Source organism: Entelurus aequoreus, linkage group LG03, assembly GCF_033978785.1.
Source record: "Entelurus aequoreus isolate RoL-2023_Sb linkage group LG03, RoL_Eaeq_v1.1, whole genome shotgun sequence".
Taxonomy (NCBI): domain Eukaryota; kingdom Metazoa; phylum Chordata; class Actinopteri; order Syngnathiformes; family Syngnathidae; genus Entelurus; species Entelurus aequoreus.
The window spans coordinates 10,032,337-10,059,706 of record NC_084733.1 but is presented as its reverse complement, the minus strand read 5'-3'; the positions used below and the strand labels follow the sequence as shown (position 1 = coordinate 10,059,706).

Here is a 27,370-nt window from a genome sequence, read left to right as displayed (position 1 = left end):
TAGGGATGGTATTGGTCTGGTGATGAGCGGTGCTTTGTTTCCTCCAAACATGATGCCTGGCATTCACGCCAAAGAGTTCAATCTTTGTCTCATCAGACAGAGAATTTTGTTTGTCATGAACTGAGAATCTTTCAGGTGCATTTTGGCAAGCTTTTTAACGAAGAAATGGCTTCAGTCTGGCCACTATCTAATACAGGCCTGATTGGTGGATTGCTGCAGAGATGGTTGTCCTTCGTGAAGGTTCTCCTCTCTCCACAGAGGAATGATGTAGCTTTGACAGATTGACCATCGGCTTCTTGGTCACCTCCCTGGCTAGACTAAGATGAATGCAGCATTGTACAGAGACATCCTGGATGAAAACCAACGCTTCCCATCTAACCTGATGGGGCTTGAGGGGTGCTGCAAAGAGGAATGGGTGAAACTGCCCAAAGATAGGTGTGCCAAGCTTGTGCTGTCATATTCAAAACAACTTAAGGCTGTAATTGCTGCCAAAAGTACATCAACAAAGTATTGAGCAAAGGGTCTGAATACTTGTGTACATGTGAGTTTTGTTATTTATTGTAATTTTTATTACATTTGAATACATTTTTTCCTGTCAATATGGCATACTGAGTGTACATTATGGGAAATAAAATACACAATAAACAAAGAATGAAAAATTTAAAGGGGTCTGAATACTTTCCCTACTTACTGTAACTGGAACAAATAAGTGCAGACAGTGTACTGTAATTTAAATATGGCTCTACATGAATAAATGTTACTTTTATTTGAAACAAGTGTGATTTGCTACCTTCGCAGCAGTCTTGCCACATGCGCAGGTCAATTTGTGGGACCTCATTGCAGCTGCCATAGCCATGTGGCACCTCAGCCACCCTGAAGACATCGTGCTGGACTCGTGTGATGTTATCTCCGTTGTCGCACATCAACCGCGACAAAGAGGCCTGCTTTAACTGAGTTAGCTGGGCAGGAGTAAACACACCCGGGTTTTCATACCAGAATCTGTACAAAAATAAGGAACATAAAGGGGAACTGTTAGACATAGAAATTCTAACTTAAACACGGTTTTCACCCAGCAGTACAGTTTGAGCTCCCATATGCATCTCATAGCGTACCACCTATTTCTTTTATATTTTTAAAAACAATATTCTGTGTACCTGTCTCCATTTCGTAGGCGCTTGAACTGAGATGCCAGCAGACACATGAGGGTAGGTCCTAGTCTACTGCCAGGGACCAGGTCTTCAGCCATCAGGGCAGGGAACAGGTCGACGTTCAGCGGCGTGCCATACAACCTACCACATGTAGGGGAACATGTTAAACCTGCACATTTCGGGGGTTCCATTAAAAGTCTATAAGGTCTGAAAAAATCACCTTTGCAATTTTTCTCTGACGTTGGGATTCTTAATCTCGTTTCTCAAATCCTCAAAGGTTTGAGCCAATGACAGGTTACAGAAGGTCCTGTAATCATTATATGGCGGTATGCCGTGATCTCTTCCTCGCTGTATGTTCATAGCTGCCAGGTCCAACGCTACAGCGTGGGCCATAGAAAACAATCTCTCGGTCAGCTCTGTATTGAGTAGCTGCGAGGAGACTCGCATTTTACCCGCCACACCAAAGAGCCCGCGGAGCAGTGGGTCAATGCCACCCTCGTTCACGATGCGAAAGGGGGAGAAGAAGGCCCGGTGGAGGGAGATGTGACCCTGGGGGATGGGCTGGAAGTCCCCATCCAACCTGTAGAGTATCGGGTTAATGAGGGTGTGCCCGAAGCGGAACGCCGCAGTGGCGAAAGAATTGAGGATGCCCGCGTTAATATTGGGGTCATAACCTGTGTACGGCCCAATCATCTTCATGCCTGCCTCACCAAGGATCTAAAAGACAGAAATTGGTATCATTAACTGTGCTATTGGTATCAGATACTGCATTCTTGTTTTAACTTCAACTGGGTTAAGCTTAACAACAGCATAAGAAAGGAAGCGTTACCTTTGGCAACCAGTGACTATATGTGATGTGTTGCATTTGCGCTCCCACTATCTTTCTGGCCTCATGGTAAATGGTGTCTCCGTCCCAGTGGGGGTTTAGCCTCAGGAGCTCTGTGGCTATGCGGTTGTGTTCCCTGAACCACACGGTGTGCATGGCGGTCAGACCCAGCTGCTCGTTGGCACGGTGGTCTCCAGCCAAGAAGCACGGAATTGGACTCTCGTTCTCATCCCTCATACACTCGGTGGGTGGTCCAGTGGCAAAAGGGAGTAGTGGCTTCCCTGTGCGCTGGATAATCCCTTGTCGGAGTAAACCCCTTTGACTGGCCAGATCTCGGATCTCCTCAGATTCATGGCGTGAATTACCGTATACGTTTGAGGCGTCGATGTAAGAAGTGAGCTGGTTAATTTGCTCTCTTGGATACACGCTGTTCATGAGGAGGGATGTCATTCCGCTGCCGCACACTGGGCTGGAGCGCACAAAAAACATGCAGCGAGCTCTGCTTTGTAGCTGCCGTGGATCGTTGGGAGGGAACTGGATGGGAAAGCAGGGCGGGTCATTGGTGCACACCTGAGTGCACAGCTGGCCATCTGAGAACCGCGACTGGCTGAGGGCCGCCACAGTGGAGTCCAGGTCATGGTCCAGAAACTGACCCCACTGCATTAGCATGTGGGTGTACTGGTCATCTGGTGTGATGGTCTCTGTTCCAATCATGGTGGTGGACACCAGCCTCGGCAGTGGCAGCCTGTAGCCATTGTGTGCCTGCTCAGTGGCGCCCCTTGGCAGATTAAAACCGTTATCGTAGACAGATTTCAGCAGTCGCTCGAAATGGGTGAGTGAGGCGCCCCACATGGGGTGCTGAAGGTTGTTGCAAGTGCCGTCATGAGTGCGGTACTTCTGGTGGAAGCAAATGTCAGAGCAGTTGTTGAAACGGCGGTGGGCTGTGCAGCCCGACAGATTGGCGATCACGTCAAGAAAGTGTGGGGATACCAAGTCGTTGTATCGAAACTCTGTGGCAACAGAAAAAAACACACAAGGAGATCGAATGACCATTATGTCAATTATTGAAAAATCGTTCCCTTTATAAAGTCTCTGTATGTGTATTAAGTGGTTTTCATAAAAACACAAAATGTTGTTTGTATTATTATCTATGTCAGTGTTTACATGATGTCATTGTCTACTTTGTATAATTGGTAATAATAATTTTTCATGTAATTGTAATCAACGCTGTTGAAGAAAGGAATAACATTGTGGGAGACAATGTGGGGTGAGCAGATAGGTGTTTAGCAGGTAAGCATAAGGCAGGACTCTCCCCGAATTATAATAAACACCTCCCAGTCCCCTACAACTCAACTACTAGTAACATCCCTATGAGCCCGTTGACATTCTAGAAACATAAGCGGCAGCTCAGCTCGCTCGCAGTCCTTAAGGTGAAGGCTAATTAGCTTTTAGCGTAACGTTAGTTCACTGTGCGGTGTGTGTGTGTGTGCGTGTCTGTCTGAGAAAAAGACAAGCATTATTGACCTACAGTTAACAACTAAGTTATTTCCCTTTACCTTTTTCTGTGTTGATTGAGCTGTGTTGAAGCAGTAAAAAACGACATTATGTTAAATGAAGAGTTTCCTAAAGCTGTCTATGATAGTTGATATAATGTAACTGCATCATAAAGCCTACATGAACTCCATGATGTTCAGGGATGAATAGTCTCTCCTATTGCTATTGCCCGCCTTTTTAAAAATTTTTTTTTTTTTTTTGTCCTGTCCAGCTTCTCAGGCAAATCATATAGTTGATGTAGATGCCCATATAGGCTGTTCAGATTTACTTTACAAAAGAGAAGTGTAGGATACTTCTCTTGTTGCCTTATTTGTATTTGACCACTACTGTTTTCTGTTTATTTGTTACTGACTGTGACAGGACACCTCTGCCTCTGTTTCACTTTATGTTGCTGGTAAATAATATGGTTGTAGTAGTAGGCTAAAGTTAAATTATTTAGTATGCACTAATTAAAGGGGCAGAGCTTTAAGAGACATTTTAGCTTTTATATTTTATAAGATATATTTTTTGTAAGAACCACAATTAATAAATATATTTCAGTGAATAACTTTTTGTTCAAATCTGTATATAAATATGTATATAAAGTGTTGTAATTATATTGTAAAATGGATGGATGGACGTTTAAAACAAAACTGTTATTATTAATTAGTAAGTATACATTTTTTGAGCCTATTTAGAGAAAATCATATCATTGTAGTAAATTATGCAAATTACTCGATGATGTCATGGTGACCACGCCCATAGCCACGCCCCCACCGCCCCAGGTATCTTGTCAGTTTATGGGAAACACTGAATCTCCATGTTTATTTCAGTTTTAGTTGTTGCTTGCTTTGCATACCAATCTGCGAGTTTGTTACCCACAACTCCTACATGAGCAGGTACACAGAAACATGTTACCACACTCCAGCTTTATTAATTCTAAAGATTTTTGGAACTATTTCAAAAAAATAAATCCTGTCTTGTTTCTCTGAAGCTATATTTTTTTATGGTCGCGCCTGCTGACGCGTGCATGTTTGTTTCTGTACGGAAAAAACAAGAGCGATGGAAAATATTGTTTAATGATGAAAAAAGTATAATTACTGCAGTTTCTTCAGTTATCAGACTCACCAGTGCCGTTGGTGTCGACCATGAGACCCTGGTTGACGTGGTTCTGGATGAGAAGCAAAGTCTGCTCGAAGATCTCGCCAGCTCGAGCCTGCTCTACCGTATATGGGTCCCGTGGATAGCGAAAAAGAGCAAGCAGCTCTCCTGGGGTACGGGGCTGACTAGAGGGAAAGACATGGGAGAGGATGGAGACAGGAGTCAATGGGAAATAAGAGTGTGGCTAAGCATGACATTACTGTATATATTTGTTGAGCAATGTAGCACACAAAATGCATCTTTTTAATAAGCATGTATTGATATAAATAATCATTCTGTTCTCCTTATCAAGCTCTCAAAATTTAACTTCTCTCAAAGTGCTGTAAGCTGTATTGAATCGTATCTGTATGAGCCAACACAATCTGTATCAGTTAACTGCAGATCTGACTCTCTTAGACTAACCTCCGGAGTCCCTCAGGGGTCAATATTAGGCCCCCTTTTATTTAGCCTCTATATCAGTGGCCCGGTACCGGTCCGTGGATGGAATGTCCAATGTTACAACTTGGTTGCAGGAGTGTTGTATGCAGCTAAACCTTTCGAAAATTGTAAGCATGTATGTAACTGAAACAAAAAAAGTATCATCTGACCCCGACATACATATTAAAGGAGAAAGAATACAAATTGTCAGCCAATATAAATATATTGGGTTAATAACAGATTCAGAGCTTTCCTTTAAAGCACATATTGGCAAATTGTGTAAAATAATCAAGTTTAGTCTCGCAAATTTTCGTGCAATTCGAAATGAAATGTCAACTGAAGCTGCAAAATTGTATTTGCATTCGATGATTTTCGGCCAGGCTCCAGCACCCCGCAATCCCGAAAGGGACGAGCGGTAGAAAATGGATGAATGGATGGATTTTCAGCCACTTCAACTATTGCCTTACCAGCTGGTCTCAGGCTGGTCAGAGTTAAAAATAAAACATTGGAAATCTTGTACAAACAAGCAATTAAAGTTATGGATAAAAAATCTAGGCACTATCATCACTGTGCCATTCTAAAAAAATACAGTATTTTAAACTGGGACAGCCTTCACACATTTGCAGACTTAAAATTTACCTATAAAGTACTGCATGAATTGGCTCCAGATCCCCTGGCAGAGTTCATCAGCCAAAGAAACAGCCGTGAGCGTGTCACTCGAGGCTCTGTCAGAGGTGACTGTTATATTCCTCTGCGCAGGAGCACTTTCAGTAAGTCGGCCTGGTCAGTAAGGAGCGCAAATGTGTGGAACTCAGTACCTGAGGAGGTTAAACTGGTCACAACTTACAAGGCCTTCACAAATTTTTTTAAAATGTGGCTTATCAATGCCTACAGCTGCCAGCACTAAAAGAGAGCCTGTTTTGATGCTAAGATAAATGTTATGTTGTGATGTTGTATTTTATTTTTTATCATATTGTATATGTATTGTGTGCTTTTATTTTTTCTCTCTCTCTTTCTTTTCTATTTCTTTTAAATTGTAATTTTACTGCCTTTTTTACATCATGGCCAGGGGACAACAGATGAAAACTAGCCTTCTGGCTAATTCTGGCTTTTTTAACCATGTGTAGTCATGTGTTTTATGAAATTGCATTGTCCCTTTTGAAATAAACTAATCTAATCTAATATAAAATGAGTGGAATCCAAATCCAACATAACCTCCTTTGACAAGTCAGTTGGGTATGAAACACATGTTTAACAGTCTTGTGAATGTTATAATGTTTATCAGATGCACGGTGATGGATGCAGCAATAACTGTACAGCATATAATTTATCTGGTGATGTTCATAAAACAGGGCTGTGCAGTTGGGAGAGGCTTACTTAAAACAATAAAATGGTTGCAGGTTTCTGCCAGGAAGCAGGTGAGGTCATGATGAGAAAAATAATCCCTTAGCGCTAAGGGCTGAGGGTGCTGAGGACACACGGTCGTTTCTGTCATTATGTCGCCAATATAATGTTTAGTTTGCAGAAACATTTACATCATGACTTTCCACAGCCTGTGTAATATATTTAATGTAAGTGGGATTGTTTAGACAATAAAATACAAATAAATCATACAGAGAAGAGTGCAGTGTCCCTTTCACGCCATTAATGGGTTGGGGTGTACGTGAGCTAGTAGGTACGTATCGCTGCCATCTTTCTACAACAAAGCACATCTACAGTAGGTGGAAACCTAGTGCAAAACAATATCACAAATGAACTGACACAGTTTTACAACTAAAAGAGAATAGAGGACTTTTACAAATAAAGTAAAAAATGCCAGTGCCTCACCAGGTATGAACCTGTCACTGGTTTCTGCCTCTATCAAAACGCCAATCGAGTTTCTGCTTTTCTAAGCACGCTAACATCATTTAGTTTGCATGGCCGACTAAACAAATGTATGGATGTTCTTCATAATTGATGATGATGAATTTCTGTTTGAAATCAGACATTTATCTTTGACAGGCTTTTCGAAAACAGGACAGAAAAATAAGACATGCAAAATAAAAATATAACAAGCAGAGAAGGCCACTGGTTTTCCTCAATTGTTTTCTTGTGACATTATGTTTTTCATTTAAAAGAGCCAGCAGCCTGTTCAACAACTGGAAATCCCCTTGTGTCGTTTTAGCTTAGTGTTTTGTGCTCAATGTGCTTTTCTGTTCCTTGTGTTTACGTGTTTGTCCTTTGCATGGCGTGTGTATGTGTAGGCCGAGTGCAGCACCATATGTGCATGCCAAGATCAACACAACTGCTTACCAAATCTTTCAACAGGATGGAAACACTTATGAACTCCATTGAACCTGCCAACAGTGACGAAGATGGCTTCTTCTTTATCATCCCCACAGTAGATAATGTCGGCCAGATAAGTAAAGCGGTAACCTTGATTGTGATTAAACTGACTGAATCTGTTTGAATTTTGGAAGAAGAGACTATACGCTAAAATGTTACTCTAATTATGACTCAAAATAAGGACATGCAACTCATCTTTAAAATCTATTTTTTAACACGTGACCAGTTAAGAGGAAATACAAAAAATATATATATATTATTATTTATAGGTAAAATATTTTTTTTCCCAAATTACAGCTTTTCTGACCATAAATGTCGCAATTATAATAATACATGTCTCCATTTAAAGTATCATACTGAGGTGTTTCTAATATTCAAACCTTCAATAATCAGTATATAACCAGGATACACAGCAGTTTTAAGCCAAGCAGGCCAACAGGCCACCACCACAATAAAAATAAACATAAATAGCTTTTAAGGCAGGGGTCCCCAAACTTTTTGACTCGGGGACCGCATTGGGTTAAAAAAAATTGCCCGGGGGCCGGGCTGTATATATATATATATATATATATATATATATATATATATATATATATATATATATATATATATATATATATATATATATATATATATTTATATTTATATATATATATATATACATACATATATACATTGTCTTTATATTCCAGCGAGTTAATCCGTTTTGTCATTTAACATCAATTAACGTTGATGTTCATCGACATTTAACATTGTCACGTTATCGATGGGAAAATTTATTTTTAGACAATATGATTTGCCTGAGCGGCTAGGAGACACCGAGAGTAACAAGCGGTATACAATGGATTAGAAAGGAAAGATAAAATAAAATAAATACAAATAAAAATTTAAAAAAATAAATACAATTTTTTAAAATTAAAACACTTTTTTTTTTAACTTAGGACTTCCCGTGGGCCGGATTTTGGATGCTGGGCCGTAGTTTGGGGACCCCTGTTTTAAGGTGTCAATTTGTAAAAGTACATTTTCAGATACAGGCTTTGTACACAGAGTCTTATGAGATGCAGGTGTACTTAAAGTTCTGTCGAGAGAAGCGCACTACATGAGTCTCTCCCATCTTACCCATCAAACAGACGTCTCCTTGTAGACTCGATGGCGCTGTCTACATTACGGATGGCCTGCTCTATGGATGTGCTCACAAAGGTGTCGCCTTCTCTGCTCACTGCTGGAACTGTTGTTGCAAGACAGAAAGAGGCAGTGGAGAGAGGACAAAGCATGATTGGTGTTAATGTGTGCTAGAAACTCACATATTGCAAGCAAATTGACAATCAGAAAAATAAAAAACCCCACAAACAATTAGTGGAGCATCAGGGCCAACAAGGCCTTCTCTATTGGTTTAAACAATCAGAAGCACAGACCTAAATTTACAAATTAAATTATATTATTTGTTACATTAAATTGTATTATTCTATTCCCAACATAAAGAGGTTTAATATGTATTATTATTGAATTAGGTTCTTCTAGTCAGGCAAGAAAAACTAAAAAGGTTTATTATCTTCACTTTGTCGTAAGTTTCTTGTCTGCCTTCTTATGTTTCCGTAGCTGTTTTTATCATATGAGCCCTTGCGGTCCCTGAGGTCCTGCAGCACTGGCCTCCTGACCATTCTCAAAGTCTGGACATACACCCACGGGGAGGCATCGTTCCAGTATTACACCGTCCAATTGTAGAATAGTCTGCTAGAGGGCCTAAGGGCTGCAGAGAATGTTGGAAATGTTAAAAACAAGTTGAATAACTACCTTTTTAACTTGGCGTTTAAATGATATTTTACTTTTTGAATTTGTTTTTGAATTTTTTATTATTTTATCTTTTGTATTCAACATTTATCTGGTGTTTACTAGCTTTAAATCAATACGCATCAATTTAATTACCTTTTTAAATTAACATTTATTTACTATTTCCATCCATCCATCCATCCATTTTCTACCGCTTAATCCCTTCGGGGTCGCGGGGGGCGCGCTGGAGCCTATCTCAGCTACAATCGGGCGGAAGGCGGGGTACACCCTGGACAAGTCACCACCTCATCGCAGGGCCAACACAGATAGACAGACAACATTCACACTCACATTCACACACTAGGGCCAATTTAGTGTTGCCAATCAACCTATTCCCAGGTGCATGTCTTTGGAGGTGGGAGGAAGCCGGTGTACCCGGAGGGAACCCACGCAGTCATGGGGAGAACATGCAAACTCCACACAGAAAGATCCCGAGGCCGGGATTGAACTCACAACTACTCAGGACCTTCGTATTGTGAGGCAGACGCACTAACCCCTCTTCCACCGTGCTGCCCTTAATTAGCAATTTTTAAAATGTTATCATTTTATTTTAATTAATTGGAATCATCCTCGTATTTTAATTGTACTATATTTCAGTTGTAGAGTGATATTTCCAGCGTTTCCCTATCGGGAGCCCTAATCTTGCCTTCCTTCATACTTGATACAAATGAGCCATTTGGAATTTGAGTTGCTTGTGACGTATTTTGCCTTACTTACTTCAGCAGATATATATGGTATATAATATAATTGATAAAAATCAGGACCCTGTTTACTCGAAGAGCTTTGCATGAGTCCACCATTTTAGTCCTGCATTGTAGTCACTAAGTTCCTTCGTTTTTCCTCTACGCTCTTGTTGTGGGGCAGACTGGCTCGTACATGCATATGCATCCTCAGCTGTTGCCATTTGTAATACAAAGTAGCGTATAGTTGTAAATTATATCTGTCAGTAGACTCGATATATAAGTGCTTAAAACTACAACATGGCTGACGGGCTGGAGATGCAGTCAAAGGGGGCTTTGGTTGTAGTAGGGCTTCGAACTGACACGGTCAGAAAGTGGCCTGAAGATGGTATGTAAAACATAATATATGCAAAATTTTTACCAAAAAACAAAATAACATGTTATGTAGACTATAAGGACGTGTTTTAAATAGAGAAACAAAGTTATATGAACCCTTTAAAGAGCACTGCAAACTATACTGCTGGCAATTGGTAGATTTGGTCTGTAAATACATCTCCTGTGAGTATGATGTATTTTATTTCTTTTTGTCATGTTATTAAATAAATATTGATTCTGTCACATTTAGACACATTTTAATTTCACAGGCAGCTCCCTGAAACTTTATTTGAAAGTAAAATGTGTTAACTAAAAGGAAAATTAATTTAAGATGTACAGTTCAGCCGGAAAGTATTCACAGTGCTTCACTTTTTCCACATTTTGTTGTTACAGCCTTTTTCCAAGATGTAATACATTCATTTTTGTCCTCAAGATTCTACAGACAATACAGCATAATGAGAAAATGGATGGATGGATGGACAATGGGAAATTACATTTTTTTAAACTGCAAATTTATTAAATTTGCCACTACCATGCTTCTCTGTAGGGATGGTATTGGCCTGGTGATGAGAGGTGCCTGGTTTCCTTCAAACATGATGTTGGGCATTCACGCCAAGGAGTTCAATATTTGTTCCATCAGGCCAGAGAATTTTGTTTCTCATTGTCTGAGAGTATTTCAGGTGTATTTTGGCACACACACAAATGTGGAAAACGTGAAGCGCTGTCAATACTTTCTGGATGCACTGTATACATTAAAACTCGCACCAGACAAGCCACCATTTCTTCAGTCACAGACAGAAAGTAACTTTGTATGTGTAACTACTAGTCATTTGAATCTGTAATGTCTCATATACTTTAATTATATATTTATTATTTAAAAGTTAAAATATTTTTAAATTATTGCAAGAAAAGTGTGTTCTTAAATCTGGCAGCTTAACATACCGTATTTCCTTGAATTGGCGCCGGGAATATAGTATTCGCCTGCCTAGAATTACAGCCGGGTCAAACTCGTTTCGCAAAATAATTAGCGCATGCTTGGCACTTCCGCCGGGTCAAATATGAGTCATTAAATGACTCCCGCCTCCAGGTGGTAGAGGGCGCTAGTGATCCTTCTTGCGACTACCAGTACTGCAGGAGACAGGTACTGCAGAAGAAGACAACAAGCAGCAAGCATGCAGCAATTGTTTGCTTGCACTTTTAACATGGAGGATTACATATCTAAAATAAAACCGTTTTCTAAACTGGACTTTCAATCGAAGCAGGAGGTAATAATTAAAGGAATATCTCCAGAGACTTTTAAAATTGAAGAAAGATGAGAAAGACTGCCTTTGATCAGAAGCAGCTGCACATGGACCCATCTACAAGTAAAGGTAAGATCATAATAACGTTTTTTTTATTAAATGTGTTTTTAATGATAAGGTATGCGCCGGAGTGAGAAGAGGTTTTAAAATAATTAGAGCATGCTTGCTCATTCCGCATGGTTTTGGTAACCGCAGGAGTGAGAAGAGGTTTTAAATTAATTAACGCCCCTGCGGCTATTCAAGGAAATACGGTAGTCGAACAACGGCGGAGTACATTGAAAATGTGTATGTGCATCAGCAGATGGTCGAGACGTCCTTGCAGAAAGGGAAGAGCTGACAGCAATCTAACATAATTGATTCAGTGTGTGACTAAAAAATTGTCTGACTAGGACATCTTACTCTGTGGACACGATATTACCATGCAAGTAATAAGTACATCTGACAAAAATAACTTCAGTTATAATTACAGTTAAATAAACATATTTAAATGTACAACCCTTGTGTCTACTTTATGACATGATATAAAAAAGTATTACCTGTGACTGTTAGCACCATGCTAGCAACCTGATAGCCAATGGGATTGCGGGCCAGGCACTCGTAGCGGCCCCCATCAGCGGTGCCCACATCCTTCACTTCTAAAAAACCCTCAGGGCTGATGTGGAATTTACCACTCTCTGTCACCTGCACACCATCCTGGGAGGACGAGAGAGTGGAGGTCATCACCTTGTGTGGTAGGGAGCTATGCATGGATACGACCCCTTTGATAATTTCATAAACTTCTCAGAATAAAAGAATACATTATTTTTGGGACAGGAGCTGGTATAAACACAACATTTAAAAAACCTGTTCCAAATTAAAAACAATGATTGGTATATCATGTTGATCATGGGATCATATGCAACATACAGAGAAATAAGGTAAGAGATTACATAGAATAATAAAGTATGATAAAAAATGTATGTATAATACAAACCCTCCTGGAAATGTATTACACAGTTTGATGGCACAGGGAACAAAACACTTTCTCAGTCTGTTGGTTTTGCTCCTGGGTAGGAGCAGCCTGTCACTGAACAGACTTCTCTGCACACTGATGACTACCATGGCCAGCAGTTTGTTCATAATTCTTCTTTCTGCTTCCGTCAGCCGGGAGTACAGCTCCTTGCCAATCACAGAACCAGCCTTACTTACTAACCCGTCCCGCATGAAGGAGTCCTTGAAAGTGTCCCCCTCAGCATACTACGTTTGTACATTGTCAAATATTACACTTGCAACCACTGACTAGTAGAACATCTGCAGGAATTTCCTTAAAGGATCACATCCTCCTCCTCAGGTATGGTAGGTATCACGTTCTGATGGAATTTGACTTCACCTACTTCAGCCATATTGTTCTAGATCAATTTTCAGAATCATCAAAGCATTTGTTTTGACTGTGTCTCTTTTGACAGCTACTTTTGCCATCTTGTTCCCAATTATTAAAATGTTTAGATGTAAAGTAAAAAAAAAAAAAAAGACAAGCAAACGTCTATAACACCAACAAAGGTGTTTGACGATGGCTACTACTATAAATAATTACAGACCAAAAATAACCATGCCTCAGGCCCTGTCCCCGCTTGCACAACCTCATGACCCCTTAATGGCAGCATGTTCATAAAACGGGACTTTTAGCATCTCACCTTGTTCCAGGTGAGGACAGGTTGTGGCTGGCCCTGAGCGCTGCAGGGAATCTGGACGTCCTGGCCAGACTCCACCGTCACGTCCCTTGGAGCATTTGTGAAAACAGGCGTTACTGAATGAGTTAAAACATACACACACATGCGCATGTGTTAATGATTATAGGCCAGTACAGTACAGGTATAGTGCATTTTGCAATCAATCATTGCAGACAAGAGAAAGTATAAAGTCCTGCTTATGCTCACAAAACAATTACATTTTCTGCACTTTCATAGAGGGCAGAAAAACATTCAACACTAACGGTCTGAGTTTAAATATGTATAAGTGTTAACAGGATGACACAACACCTAACATACTGATGAAGATGTGTAGCATAGCCCAGTGTGGCCTTGGTGGAGGTCCACGCTTTAGATTTCCTGAGAATTGGTACAGTACCACAATTTTTGTGTGGTCCTTTTCCCTGAAAAGGGCATCCACAAATAGTTTTATGGGATTATTTACAGAATAAAAAAAACTGGATTTACAGATAATTTCAGAAATGAATGGCCTTGTACGTCAATAGAAACAATACATTGTGGTGAAAATCTGTATATGTGTGTTTGCACAGAAAATTAACTTGATCATTTTGCCCATCTCAGTATGTAGTATTGCCATGTTTGTGTCTCTCGCTATTAAACAGGCTGCAAAAGTGTTCACTCTGTGCATCAGTCTTGGTAGTCAGAGAGGCCTTTGGCATACATTGGCAGCCACCTTTACATCAGTCCACTTTAGGGCATCTGTGGCTACAAATGTAGCATACAACACCCAGTGTTTTGTCTGTCTGTCTTTATTAATGTGTTATTGTGATTACTTTAGTTAATTGATTTAAAAGATTTGTAAAGTATTGTATCAGGACTGGAAATTGGAAGCCAAAAATGTTCTTCGGTACAAACCTACTGTATATAGAACATTTTGTTCTAAATTCCATAATTAAGTGCCCAAATTTGCACCAAATGTACCACTTTATTCCTCAAAAATTTGACATTTTGCCACAAATAACACACAAATACAAGCAACTTGTAACACTTTTTCCTTGGTTGACATTGAAACAATTGTAGGGGCTACCTGTATGTACAAAAGTATTTTAATATTCATTTTCAAACTACTGAAGGTTTGAGCAAAACAGCTATTTTTCATCTGTGTACTGAGAGATGAATATAACATATGCTCGTTACTCATTGACTTAACACACGTTACACATGCGCGCACACATGGTCAACCATAGTACATAGCAGTGGAACACAATGACTCACGGTTTTGTACTGTCTGAGAGCTGAGATGACACTCTAAAAGCTGTTTAGTGAAAGACTGACTATTTCCCCCCACTCACCGCTTTTAAATCCCTCCAGAGTTCTCATGCTGCAGCTGAGAACCACCTGGCCCTTGGAAAATTCTGCTATTCTTTCACATAACGATTCAGATCTTAAATAACAGCTGTTTATAAATCTAAACTGGACTTTGCTAAAACCCACAGTTCACAACAGTTCTAACCCCCACAGAACGCATGCTAAACTATAAGTGTCCACTTCCCTCTATGTTACTGAACGTTACTTTGCAAATACTGTACTATATGTAAACAGACACATCAAGTTTATTCTAGCATTCACTTGGAAAGCCTTGAATTGTAATGCACTGCACATGTTGGTACTAAGCATACCCCAGTCATCACACACTGTCACCATGATTGTGGCCTTGTGTAAAATTTTTACAGTGGAGCCATTACACAACATATACTTTGAACCATGTTAACAGCCATTGCTACATGGAAAAATGTGAGAGTCATCTCATTATTATAGACTACCATGCTTTCTGTTTAATATGACGCCTGTAATTTCAGCACACACACAAACACAAGCGTGTGCACGCACACACGCACAAACAACTATCAGTATTCAAGAAACCTTCAACACACAACACAGAATAAATAAAACCAGAGTGACGCACCTATAATGATACTTATTTCAGCATGTGCACACATAAGTTAATTAACTGTTAATGGAGGGAATGTCTTTTTTGATAATTGAATAGTGAAGCGGTCAACGTCAGTGTTTCTCCTAGATTGCCGTAATACCTGTTGCGGTAGGGGCGTGGCTATGGAGGAGCGTGGTGGGGGCCTGGTCAATATAACGTCATCATATTCTATATGATGCATATTTTTTCCTTAAAAAGGCAAAACAATTAATAGTAAATATACTTAAAACAAATTTGTTATTAATTATAGCATTAACATATATTTTTACTTACATAATATTGTTTTGCTCTATTTTTTCAATTGTACTTTGTTAAGATTTTTTTTCGAGAGATTTCTCCAACCCTTTTAGTCACTCTTTCTTTACTAAAAGAGACTCTTTACTTCTGTCGCTCCATGTCTGCGACGAAAAGGGAGCTGCAGAGACCCGTCACACTTGCTTAGCGGTGCTGGGAACCTTCCTTTCTTTAAAAGCCGCCATTGCCATCTTAAATTTTGAAGATCGCTGTCTGCGGGTATATTTCGGATACATAAAAATATGTCCACAGCACGAACATGCTGCCTCTGCTCCAGACAACTCGTGCGTCATCACAACATCTGGTTTAGGCAGTGCTGTTTCGGTAATCAAAGTAAATTTTTGGTGTATCACTACTTAATAGTGCACAAATAATACACTATATAAATCTATTCATATTGTAACTACCCGATTGTGTTAATGTGTATGTTAGTGTGTTATGATGTTCATTTTTCCCATGGTCTTGAACACACAGAGTTGGCGGAGAATAAAGAAGTGTTGTGTGTCAGCGACTGAAACATGAAGACAGACGTGTGTGCATGGAGGAAATACTTGTTGGAATTTGGCCCAACGTAGTCATAAGATTGACATTAAAAGCTAAAAAGAGCGTCTCACCTTGTGTGTCTTCTTTGAACGCTACAATAAATGATAGTACTTTAGTTGTCACATAAAAACCCTCATCTTTGAGGATTAGCCGTTGATATTTTGCTGTGGCACACCGCCACGATCAAATACAAACCCTCGAAGTGGTTTGAAAAATAGCCATTAGAAAAAATATAATTATGGAAATATATTTATGGAATCACTCAATTTTTTAAAAATAATGTGGAACCATCCTGTAAATGTTCATTTCCAGAGCTAGCACCTGCATCAGATTAAATGTATTCATTAGTCTGCAGTTAAAAAGGAGCGTTTACACTTTGTTGAGCTGTTGCAACAGAAAGATTGACATAAATCATGGCTCCGACACGAGATATGTCAATTGAAACAAAGGAGAGGATGTGTGGTAATCTGAAATTTCCTTGTTCATTTCTATTGTCTGCACCATGTTCACTCTCTCTCTCATCCACAGTATGGAGTGCAGCTGACGCAAGGCAGCAGCACACACCTGAGCTTGATTAGCAGCAGCCTATTTTAACTGGCTGCTGACGGCCGGTGAGCGCCGGAACTTTGCCATTGCTACCAAACGGTTGGTCGTGCAAGAGGACTCACTAAGTCGCGAACCTTTCACCTCAGGTTGGCCCGTATAATCCTAGCCTTGTCTAGCGTTTTATTTTGGTACCTTGTTTTATCACTTCTCTCATGAAGTATATTTTTCCTAGCCTTGTCTAGCGCTTTTAGTTTTGTGTTTTTTTCTCTCAGTAGTTTGTTACATGGTGTGTTGTGTTTTCCACCATCGCCATTGTTTTTTGCTACCTTGTGCTTCCGCCAAATAAAGAGGAAGAACAATTGTAAACCCAAACTCGTCTCTGCATCCTTGGGATCCACATCACCACACCCTAACAGAAAGTTCCGGCCAAACGATGGAACCCGCAGAGACAGACTCCTGGAAGAGAGCATTGCAAGGCCAGGCTCAAAGGATCAACCAGCAGGGGGACCAGCTTGACCACCTGAGCCGAGGTCTACAGGGGATGTCGGAGCGCCAAGACGCCATGTTGGAGCGAATCAACATGCTGTTAGCCACCGTCGTACCCACCTCGACCACCGTGCCTGACCAGGCATCCACCCAGCCTACACAACCCGCTAGTACTAGTAATATACGGCTTTCCCGACCCGAACGTTTTTCCGGGGAAAAGGAAGACGTAAGACAATTCCTGACGCAGTGTGAACTCCATTTTGAGCTAAACGCGTCCGCTTTCACCTCTGAGCGGGCTAAAGTAGCGTTTGTGATCTCTCACCTGTCTGGCCGCGCTGGCACCTGGGCGACTGCCGAATGGAACCGTCAGACCACCTCCAGCTCCACATACGCGAACTTTTCCAAGTCCTTGAAGCAAATATTCCAACGACGACTCCCAGGTAGAGAGGCAGCGAGATCCCTTTTCCGGCTGCAACAGGGTTCACGACGGGTCGCGGATTACGCGATCGAGTTCCGCACCATGGCGGCCGACTGTGACTGGGGTCCCTCGGCGTTGTTGGACGCCTTCTTCCTGGGTCTCGCGGACGAAATTCGTCATATGATGATCCCGCTGTCACTCCCGACGAACCTGGATGATCTAATTGAGCTGGCGGTGCAAATCGACTTCCGCCTACTAGAGGAGAGGAGGGATCGACCCGCCATCTGCAAGACGGAGCAACTCGTCCCCGAAGACACCTCTCCTTCATGGCAGATAGACGAGCCAATGCAACTGGGAGGCCGTCGACTCACCACCGCCGAGAGGGAACGCCGTTTTCGCCTCCAACTCTGCCTATACTGTGGAGGCGCTGATCACCTCATCTCCCGCTGCAAGGAACTGCCGCGCCCCGCCGCACGGCCACGAGCGCGCCCTCACTCGCCAGAGGACACGTCCACCAGAGGTCGCCGTTCTCCTTCGTTGGCCGCAGGCAGAATGCAGCTAAAAGGTACTCTTTCTTGGCCTAACCAACAAATAGACATTTGCGCTCTCATTGACTCGGGAGCAGATGATAACTTTTTGGATTTTGAGTTCATGAGACTCCATAAGATTCCTGTTGTAAAACTGTATGTACCCAAGAGGGTGTATTCTCTAGATGGGCGCCTATTAGCCAGCATAACCCACCAGACACTCCCACTCAACCTGCGCTTGTCTGGAAATCATTGTGAGAAAATAATTTTTTTGATTGTGCCATCACGGTCCGCGCCCATCATTCTTGGGTTAACCTGGTTACAGAAGCATAACCCGAGCATAGACTGGCCTCGTTCGGCCATTATTAATTGGAGTGTTACCTGCCACCTACATTGTCTCCGTTCCGCAGCGGGATCTCACACACCGCCACCTACCACCGTTGTAGAGAACATAGACTTGACAAACGTGCCCACAAACTACCATGACTTAAGAGCGGTGTTTAGCAAAGATAGAGCACTCACTCTCACTTCCCCCCCACCGACCCTACGATTGCGGTATCGATTTGCTAGCCGGAGCGGCTTTACCATCGACCCGTTTGTACAAGGTGTCGAACACCGAACTCAAAGCACTAGAGGAATACATAAACACTTCAATAGCTGCGGGCCTCATTCGCCCCTCGACCGCACCAGTAGCCGCCGGATTTTTTTTTGTCGAAAAGAAGGACAAGTCCCTACGGCCTTGTATAGACTACCGTGCTCTTAATCTGATTACTGTCAAGAATAAGTATCCTCTTCCTCTCCTTGATTCTGCATTTACTCCCTTACAGTCCGCAAGGTTTTTTACTAAACTCGATCTACGTAACGCGTACCATCTAGTTCGCATCCGAGAGGGGGATGAATGGAAGACCGCATTCAACACTCCTCTCGGACATTTTGAGTATCTTGTCATGCCGTTTGGACTTACAAATGCACCTGGCGTTTTTCAGGGCTTCATTAATGATATTTTTCGGGACATGACAGGGCGGTTTCTCTTCGTTTACCTGGACGACATTTTAATTTATTCTTCGACATTTGACGAACATGTGCAGCAGGTTCGGTTAGTCCTTCAACGTTTGCTCGAAAATAAACTGTTCGTCAAGGCAGAAAAATGCGAGTTTCACTCATCTTCCATACCCTTCTTAGGATTTATCATTGAGGAGGGTAGACTCAGACCGGACCCTGCTAAGGTCAAAGCAGTAGTAGACTGGCCCACTCCGGTGTCCAAGAAGCACCTCCAGAGATTCTTGGGCTTCTCTAATTTTTATCGGCGATTTATTCGCAATTTTAGTCGCGTCGCTGAGCCACTTACGAGGCTAACTTCTACTAAGGTTCTGTTTGAATGGACACCCGATGCTAATTCCGCGTTCCTAAGGCTAAAAAGATTGTTTACTTCGGCTCCTGTGCTTTGTTACCCTGACCGTTCTCTCCAATTTTTTGTTGAAGTGGACGCTTCTGATTCAGGTGTAGGGGCCGTACTCTCCCAGCAATCTACCAGCGACCAGAAGTTGCACCCCTGTGCTTTCTTCTCTCGTCGCCTATCCCCTGCCGAGAAGAATTATGACATTGGCAACAGGGAGCTTCTGGCGGTCATCTTGGCCCTTCAGGAGTGGAGACACTGGCTGGAAGGGGCGGAGCTACCATTCATCGTCTACACGGACCACAAGAACCTGTCCTACTTAAGGACCGCACAGAGACTGAACCCTCGCCAGGCCAGGTGGGCACTATTTCTGACCCGTTTTAACTTTATCATCACTTTCCGACCTGGTTCTCAGAATGGGAAGCCCGATGCCCTGTCCCGTGTCTACTCTTCGTCCTTGGAAGATTCCTCACCTGAACCTATTGTTCCCCATACCCACTTCATTGGGGGACTCCAGTGGGACATCGAGCGGCAGGTCTTGGAGGCCCTGAAGTCGGACACATCTCCGCGGGGCTGCCCACCAGGTCGGCTGTTTGTGGTTCCTCGGCTCCGTTCCAGCGTTCTGGATTGGGCACATGGGTCGAAGATCGCTTGCCATCCAGGCATTCGTCGCACCAGTTTTATCCTCTCCCAGCGTTTTTGGTGGCCATCCATTCTGGCAGATACGAAGGCGTTTGTGGCAGCATGTCGGGTCTGCTCCCGGAACAAGGCATCCCACCAGGCCCCAGCAGGACTGCTACACCCATTACCCATCCCCTCCCGCCCGTGGTCACACATAGCTGTGGATTTTGTCACAGGACTGCCCCCCTCTGAGGGAAGCGACACCATTTTGACCATTGTGGACCGGTTCTCGAAGATGGCCCATTTCGTAGCCCTCCCCAAGCTGCCGTCTGCTCTTGAAACAGCCCAATTATTAGTGCTCCACGCTTTCCGGCTGCACGGCATCCCCACTGATGTTGTATCCGACAGAGGGCCACAGTTCTCCTCGGCCGTCTGGAGAGCATTCTGCAAGTCTCTGGGGGCCTCCCCTAGCCTATCCTCCGGCTACCACCCTCAGAGCAATGGACAGACCGAGCGGACCAACCAAGACCTGGAGGCGGCCATCCGGTGCACTTGTCATCAGCAACCCGCAACCTGGTCTGAAAATCTCCCATGGATAGAATACGCTCACAACTCTCTCATTAGCTCCGCCACCGGTCTGTCTCCATTTCACGTCGCCTATGGTTTCCAACCCCCAGTTTTTCCTTCTACCCAACCCAATGCCGACGTACCATCCGTAACGGCACACCTGCGTCGGGCTCACCAGGCTTGGCGCAACACCAGGGCTGCGTTAAAAAGAACATCGGCCAGGAACCAGGTCTTAGCCAACCGACATCGCACACCAGCCCCACACTACCAGTTGGGACAGAAGGTCTGGTTATCGTCTCGGGACCTACCATTGGCCACCGACTCTAGGAAACTGGCTCCCAGGTTCATTGGACCATTCCCCATTGTCAAGATAATCAACCGTGTTGCAGTCAAACTCCGTCTCCCAAGATCTCTTAAATGCCATCCTGTTTTTCACGTGTCCCGCATTAAGCCTGTCTCATCCAGCCCGCTCAGTCCTCCTGAGGTACCGCCTCCTCCACCCAGGCTGGTTGAAGGTCACCCAGCGTTTACAGTAAACACCATCTTGGATGTAAGAAGAAGGGGCAGGGTATTCCAATACCTGGTGGACTGGGAGGGGTACGGCCCGGAGGAGCGGTCATGGATTTCTAGATCGCTTATTATTGACAAAGACTTGATCAAGGAATTTTACGTTCGATTCCCAGACAAGCCAGGTAGGCCGCCAGGAGGCGTCCGTTGAGGGGGGGGTACTGTGGTAATCTGAAATTTCCTTGTTCATTTCTATTGTCTGCACCATGTTCACTCTCTCTCTCATCCACAGTATGGAGTGCAGCTGACGCAAGGCAGCAGCACACACCTGAGCTTGATTAGCAGCAGCCTATTTTAACTGGCTGCTGACGGCCGGTGAGCGCCGGAACTTTGCCATTGCTACCAAACGGTTGGTCGTGCAAGAGGACTCACTAAGTCGCGAACCTTTCACCTCAGGTTGGCCCGTATAATCCTAGCCTTGTCTAGCGTTTTATTTTGGTACCTTGTTTTATCACTTCTCTCATGAAGTATATTTTTCCTAGCCTTGTCTAGCGCTTTTAGTTTTGTGTTTTTTTCTCTCAGTAGTTTGTTACATGGTGTGTTGTGTTTTCCACCATCGCCATTGTTTTTTGCTACCTTGTGCTTCCGCCAAATAAAGAGGAAGAACAATTGTAAACCCAAACTCGTCTCTGCATCCTTGGGATCCACATCACCACACCCTAACAGGATGATCAAACTTCCTCAAAAAGGTAAATCATCACGCAATGTTGCAAAAGATGTTGTTTGTTCACAGTCTGCTGAATCTAAAATCTGGACGAAGTACAAACAACAAAAAATAGATTTAAGATTGTTCCCCTATTTAAAAAAAAAAACACTGAATACAAATGACAGAGATAATTCAAAACAAGCTTATTTGATCAAAAACTCGTAGATTGAAATGACACTGCATACACTGTATCTTATTCAAATTGTAATTTGTATAATGTTCTTTTTAGACCAGATATAAATTGTAGCTTTTATACAATCATTTTCAAAGAACTAAATTAAGAGCTTCCTCTGGGAAGTGATACTTCTGTATTGATTAAATACTTATGTTAACAAAAATGTAGCATTGCACATTGCATGCAAATAAATAATAAGTCCCCAACAATGAGATCAATAGTGCAAACTTAAAATTTCTGTATTGAATAACATACTTCTGCAAATAAAAATATAGTAGTATACATTGTATCCATATAAATAATCACATAAACATTGATAACTCAATTTTCTTTGTGCAGAGCGACTGCTTTAGTGATTGCTCTGTGCATTGTGCTTCTTTCTCATCATACATGGTATCATCACACATACCTTGGGTAAACAATTCCACCATAGTGAGATGCTTTTTAACTCTGTTGCATTTCCCGCAGTCAGCTTGAGGCTTCGGTTTCACATGCTGTAATACGCTTAGTGTGCTGCTGTCTTTTTTAAATAAACTTTGCCGTGTGCAGTCATTTATTCCATGCCTGTGGCCGCAAAACCAAAGTACTGACAACACTTTTCTTTTCTTTGTAACAATTGTCTTGCTCCTGTTAGTATTAGCATAAACTATGTTTTGCTAATGCCACTAAGGAAGTAAGAGGACGGCGGAAGCTATGGTAGCTCCTGAAGGGCAAAAAGCACGCCGGAGTAAGAGGAGAAAAAAAATAAAAATAAAAATAAAACATTTCCAATCGTCTGCAACAAAAAGCTTCAATATATCGATAACATCGATATCGCTCAGGCCTATAGTAGACCAAGGAAAACAGTAACGCATCAAAACAGAAAACATAGAGCAATATGTCTCAAAAACAGAAAACACACAGCAAAACGAATGAAGAACATATAGGCGGAAACTGTGAGAAACTGGCTTAAGAAAATGGGATTTAAATACAGGAAAGTTAATGAAAGCTGTCATTAACATCTAAACAGAAAAAACAAGTTTACAATGGGCTAAGAAATAGCAACCGTGGACTACGGATGACTGGGTGAAAGTCATATTCAGCGATGAAGTATGAATCTGCATTGGGTAAGGTGATAATTCTGGAATTTTGTATGGTGCCGTTCCAGTGGGACTGCCTGAAGAAAACATGGACATTTCCACTGTCATTGATTATATGGGCTTGCATGTCAGGTAATGACAATGGGGAGATGGTTGTCATGTTACATCTTCAATAATTGACACTTTGGACACTTTTCTAATTCCATCAACCGAAAGGATGTTTGGGGATGATGACACCATTTTTCAAGACTATAAAGCATTTTGCCATGAAGTAAAAACTGTAAAAAAGTTTCCTTGAAGAAAGGTACATAAGGTCAATGTCATGGCCTGCAAATAGTCCGGATCTCAATTCAATTGAAAATCTGTGGTGGAAATTAAAGAAAATAGTCAATGGCAAGACTCCAACCTGCAAAGCTGATCTGACAGCAGCAATCCGAGAAAGATGGAGCAAGATTGAAGAAGAGTACTGTTTGTTACTTGTTTAGTCTATTCGTCAGAGACTGCAAGCTTTTATAAAAGCCAGAAGTGGTGCGACAAAGTACTAGTGGTGTGTTGTAGTGTTTTTATGTTTTTCATCATTCTACCTCCAGAAATGAGTGATTCCATATTTGTTTCACTCTGCTTTATCTAACAATGAAACTGTTACTACCAAAAATATGTTTTTTGATTTATTTTAATGTTCCTTGAAGCCAGAAAGTTGCCATTTGAAATGACTATACTTTTGTGTGTTATGTGTCATCCAAAATTAAACAACTGAAAGAACACCCTCCAAGTTTGTGGATTCCATCATTTGTTTCAGGGGTTGTACTATGGCTACTAGAGGCAAAGCCTTCTACTAACATTTTTTTCAAAGCTTCATCCAGTCACTCACCTCTCTGTTGGATGCTGAGCTGCACGGCGGCACGCACAGTCCCTACTGGGCTGACCGCCTGACACTCGTACTGACCCTCGTCGTGGGCCGCCACCCGAGTGATACGCAGAGTACCAGTTGATAGGACAGAGTGTCGGCGGTCCAGCGGTAACGGGCTACCCCCACGAGTCCAGGCGATGACCGGCTGGGGGTAACCTGTTGCCTCGCATGGGAAGTCCACAGTATGTCCTTCAAGGACTGACTCATCCTGTGGTGTGACTGTAAACTGGGGTATTGCTGGGGGTCAATGAGAAATTAACAATGTTATTGCTTATAAAAGACATAAAGGACAAAATGATGCGAAACATGTTTGGCGAGACACTGCTGACCTACCTTGGACGATAATATAAGCTGTGGCATGGATGGTGTCAACATTATTGGAGGCAAAACAGGTGTACTGTCCCCCGTCTGTTTGAATTACATTTTGAAGGTAAAGCCCACCAGAGGGGGTGATATTGATGCGAGCATCGTTTGGAAGTGGCGTCCGGTCTCCTTTGGTCCAGGAGATCCGGGGTTGCGGTTGGCCTGTAGCGCTGCACTCCAAAGTCACACTTTCACCCACCAGCACCTCCGTGTTCTGTGGCTGGATCACAAAACTTGGCCGTACTGAACAAGCAGGGGGAGAAGAGTAGATAACAGTTAATAGTGTTCAAAAACATGTCGTAAATCGCAGCTGATCCAGTACACTAGTTGAAATGTTAGCTGAGATCAACTCAAGATTAGGTGACTTAATGCCAGTCCAGAAAGACCTACGGCCAGCAACCCTTGTGTACAATACAATGCTGTTGTAACACTATTACTTTTTACTTGGACATTTGCTTTGAACTGTAACAAATTGCCCAAAGCTTGTTGGTTTTGCAAGAAGGGTGAATGGGCACAAACGTCTGGCAAGTGAATGATCAATTATCCATCCATCCATTTTCTTCCGCTTATCCGAGGTAGGGTCGCGGGGGCAGCAGCCTAAACAGAGAAGCCCAGACTTCCCTCTCCCCAGCCACTTCGTCCAGCTCCTCCCGGGGGATCCCGAGGCGTTCCCAGGCCAGCCGGGAGACATAGTCTTCCCAACGTGTCCTGGGTCTTCCCCTTGGCCTCCTGCCGGTCGGACATGCCCCAAACACCTCCCTAGAGAGGCGTTCGGGTGGCATCATGACCAGATGCCCGAACCACCTCATCTGGCTCCTCTCGATGTGGAGGAGCAGCGGCTTTACTTTGACTTCCCCCCGGATGATAGAGCTTCTCACCCTATCTCTAAGAGAGAGACCCGCCACCCAACGGAGGAAACTCATTTCTGCCGCTTGTACCGGTGATCTTGTCCTTTCGGTCATAACCCAAAGCTCATGACAATAGGTGAGGATGGGAACGTAGATCGACCGGTAAATTGAGAGCTTTGCCTTCCGGCTCAGCTCCTTCTTCACCAGAACGGATCGATACAGCGTCCGCATAACTGAAGACGCCGCACCGATCCGCCTGTCGATCTCATGATCCACTCTTCCCCCACTCGTGAGCAAGACTCTTAGGTACTTGAACTCCTCCACTTGGGGCAAGAGCTCCTCCCCAACTTGGAGATGGCACTCCACCCTTTTCTGGGCGAGAACCATGGACTCGGACTTGGAGGTGCTGATTCTCATCCCAGTCGCTTTACACTCGGCTGCGTACCGATTCAGTGAGAGCAGAAGATCTTGGCCAGTTGAAGCCATCAGGACCACATCACTGCAAAAAGCAGAGACCTAATCCTGCAGCCACCAAACCGGATCCTAGAAATTCTGTCCATAAAAGTTATGAACAGAATCGGTGACAAAGGGCAGCCTTGGCGGAGTCCAACCCTCACTGGAAACGGGTCCGACTTACTGCTGGAAATGCGGACCAAGCTCTGACACTGATCATACATGGAGTGGACGAATTATCAATTAATTTTTATGTAATAGAATATTATTGTTAAAGCAGCACTAAGTAACTTTTCAACTTTCATAAAATATTTTCATAACTTTTGGGATGATACATGGACTTTACAACTAGTTGAATGACACCTCTGTCATGGCCTGGTCTGTATCGCTTTTACTGGCACTTAGCGACATTGAGGAGAGTGGCAGGAACCCTGCCACACAAAAAACTACAAATGTGCTGGCTTGCTTTAAGGTATAAGTCACTTCCCGTTTCCTCATTCGTTAAAAAGACGGAAGTCGATGCGAACGCCTACATGCCGCGACAAAACAAGAAGAAGAAGAATGCCTACGTGCAGTCACTGCTATTATGGCCGAAGCTCCAAAACAATCAAAAGAAACAAAACGTTTTGTCTGAGGAGACTGAAAAAGAAAAACGGATCTTACCCAAATAAAAAAGGACAGTCAGGATTAACAATACCACAGATTTCACTCGCTGGCGTCAGGTCAAAGATGAGGAATTTCAGACCGTTGCTGCCTTGGCTTTGTTCCTGCTCAACTAGTAAGTGACTTTCGATGCTGAAATCAAAATGATTATGCTAATGTTAGCGATCGGAAATTTGTGTAGTAACAATAAATAGCCACCAGCGTGATAGTTTCACTACTACTTCCTTCGGAAAAAATCTCCTGCCGGTCTTTTGTTGCTTTGGACCTGCATCCGCCCGACACAATCTCTTTATTGATCCACAAGGGAAATTGTTTGGTATCTTGGTAGTAGCATCATGTTTGTAGCGCAATCCAAGATCATTTCTTGATTGTGTCTGTTATTTAACATCAGCATAGCCAAAGACATGCACCTGGGGATAGATTGATTGGCAACACTAAATTGGCCCTAGTGTGTGAATGTGAGTGTGAATGTTGTCTGTCTATCTCTGTTGGCCCTGCGATGAGGTGGCGACTTGTCCAGGGTGTACCCCGCCTTCCGCCCGATTGTAGCTGAGATAGGCTCCAGCGCCCCCCGCGACCCCGAAGGGAATAAGCGGTAGAAAATGGATGGATAGCCATTAAGATATGTAATATTTGTGCCAATATTACAGTGGACATAATTTCAGTATGACACTATATGCACTAGTTATCATGGGAAATGTGGTCTTCTTCTGGCAAAACACTACCACTTTGGTCCACTGGCGCCGCCAAAATCAACCAAAACTGAAAGCTCTTAAGTGGGGCTTTAATAGGGTTGTTGTAAAAAAAGATTCACATCCAAATCACGATTACTATTTGGTTTGATTCTAAATTGGATTATAATTTTCAAAAATCAAAGAAAACATTTTTAAAAATATGTTTTTTAAGGCCATCTCCAGCTTACTCGCTGCAC

The 27,370-nt window shown here is 42.7% G+C and overlaps 1 protein-coding gene across 2 annotated transcripts in view; it reads right to left on the bottom strand.

The window, feature by feature from the left end:
* The window catches only part of LOC133646108 (peroxidasin-like), a 108,825-nt gene that overhangs the window by 13,940 nt on the left and 67,515 nt on the right, over positions 1-27,370 (bottom strand). For both annotated transcript variants that reach the window (XM_062041128.1, XM_062041129.1), the window contains 10 exons: positions 24,446-24,718; positions 24,074-24,349; positions 13,270-13,382; positions 12,133-12,289; positions 8,530-8,638; positions 4,636-4,793; positions 1,978-2,984; positions 1,369-1,865; positions 1,155-1,289; positions 791-999 (listed from right to left, as the gene is read on the bottom strand). In XM_062041128.1, the coding sequence (XP_061897112.1) occupies positions 791-999; positions 1,155-1,289; positions 1,369-1,865; positions 1,978-2,984; positions 4,636-4,793; positions 8,530-8,638; positions 12,133-12,289; positions 13,270-13,382; positions 24,074-24,349; positions 24,446-24,718 (2,934 nt within the window). The remainder of the gene's footprint in view (positions 1-790; positions 1,000-1,154; positions 1,290-1,368; positions 1,866-1,977; positions 2,985-4,635; positions 4,794-8,529; positions 8,639-12,132; positions 12,290-13,269; positions 13,383-24,073; positions 24,350-24,445; positions 24,719-27,370) is intronic.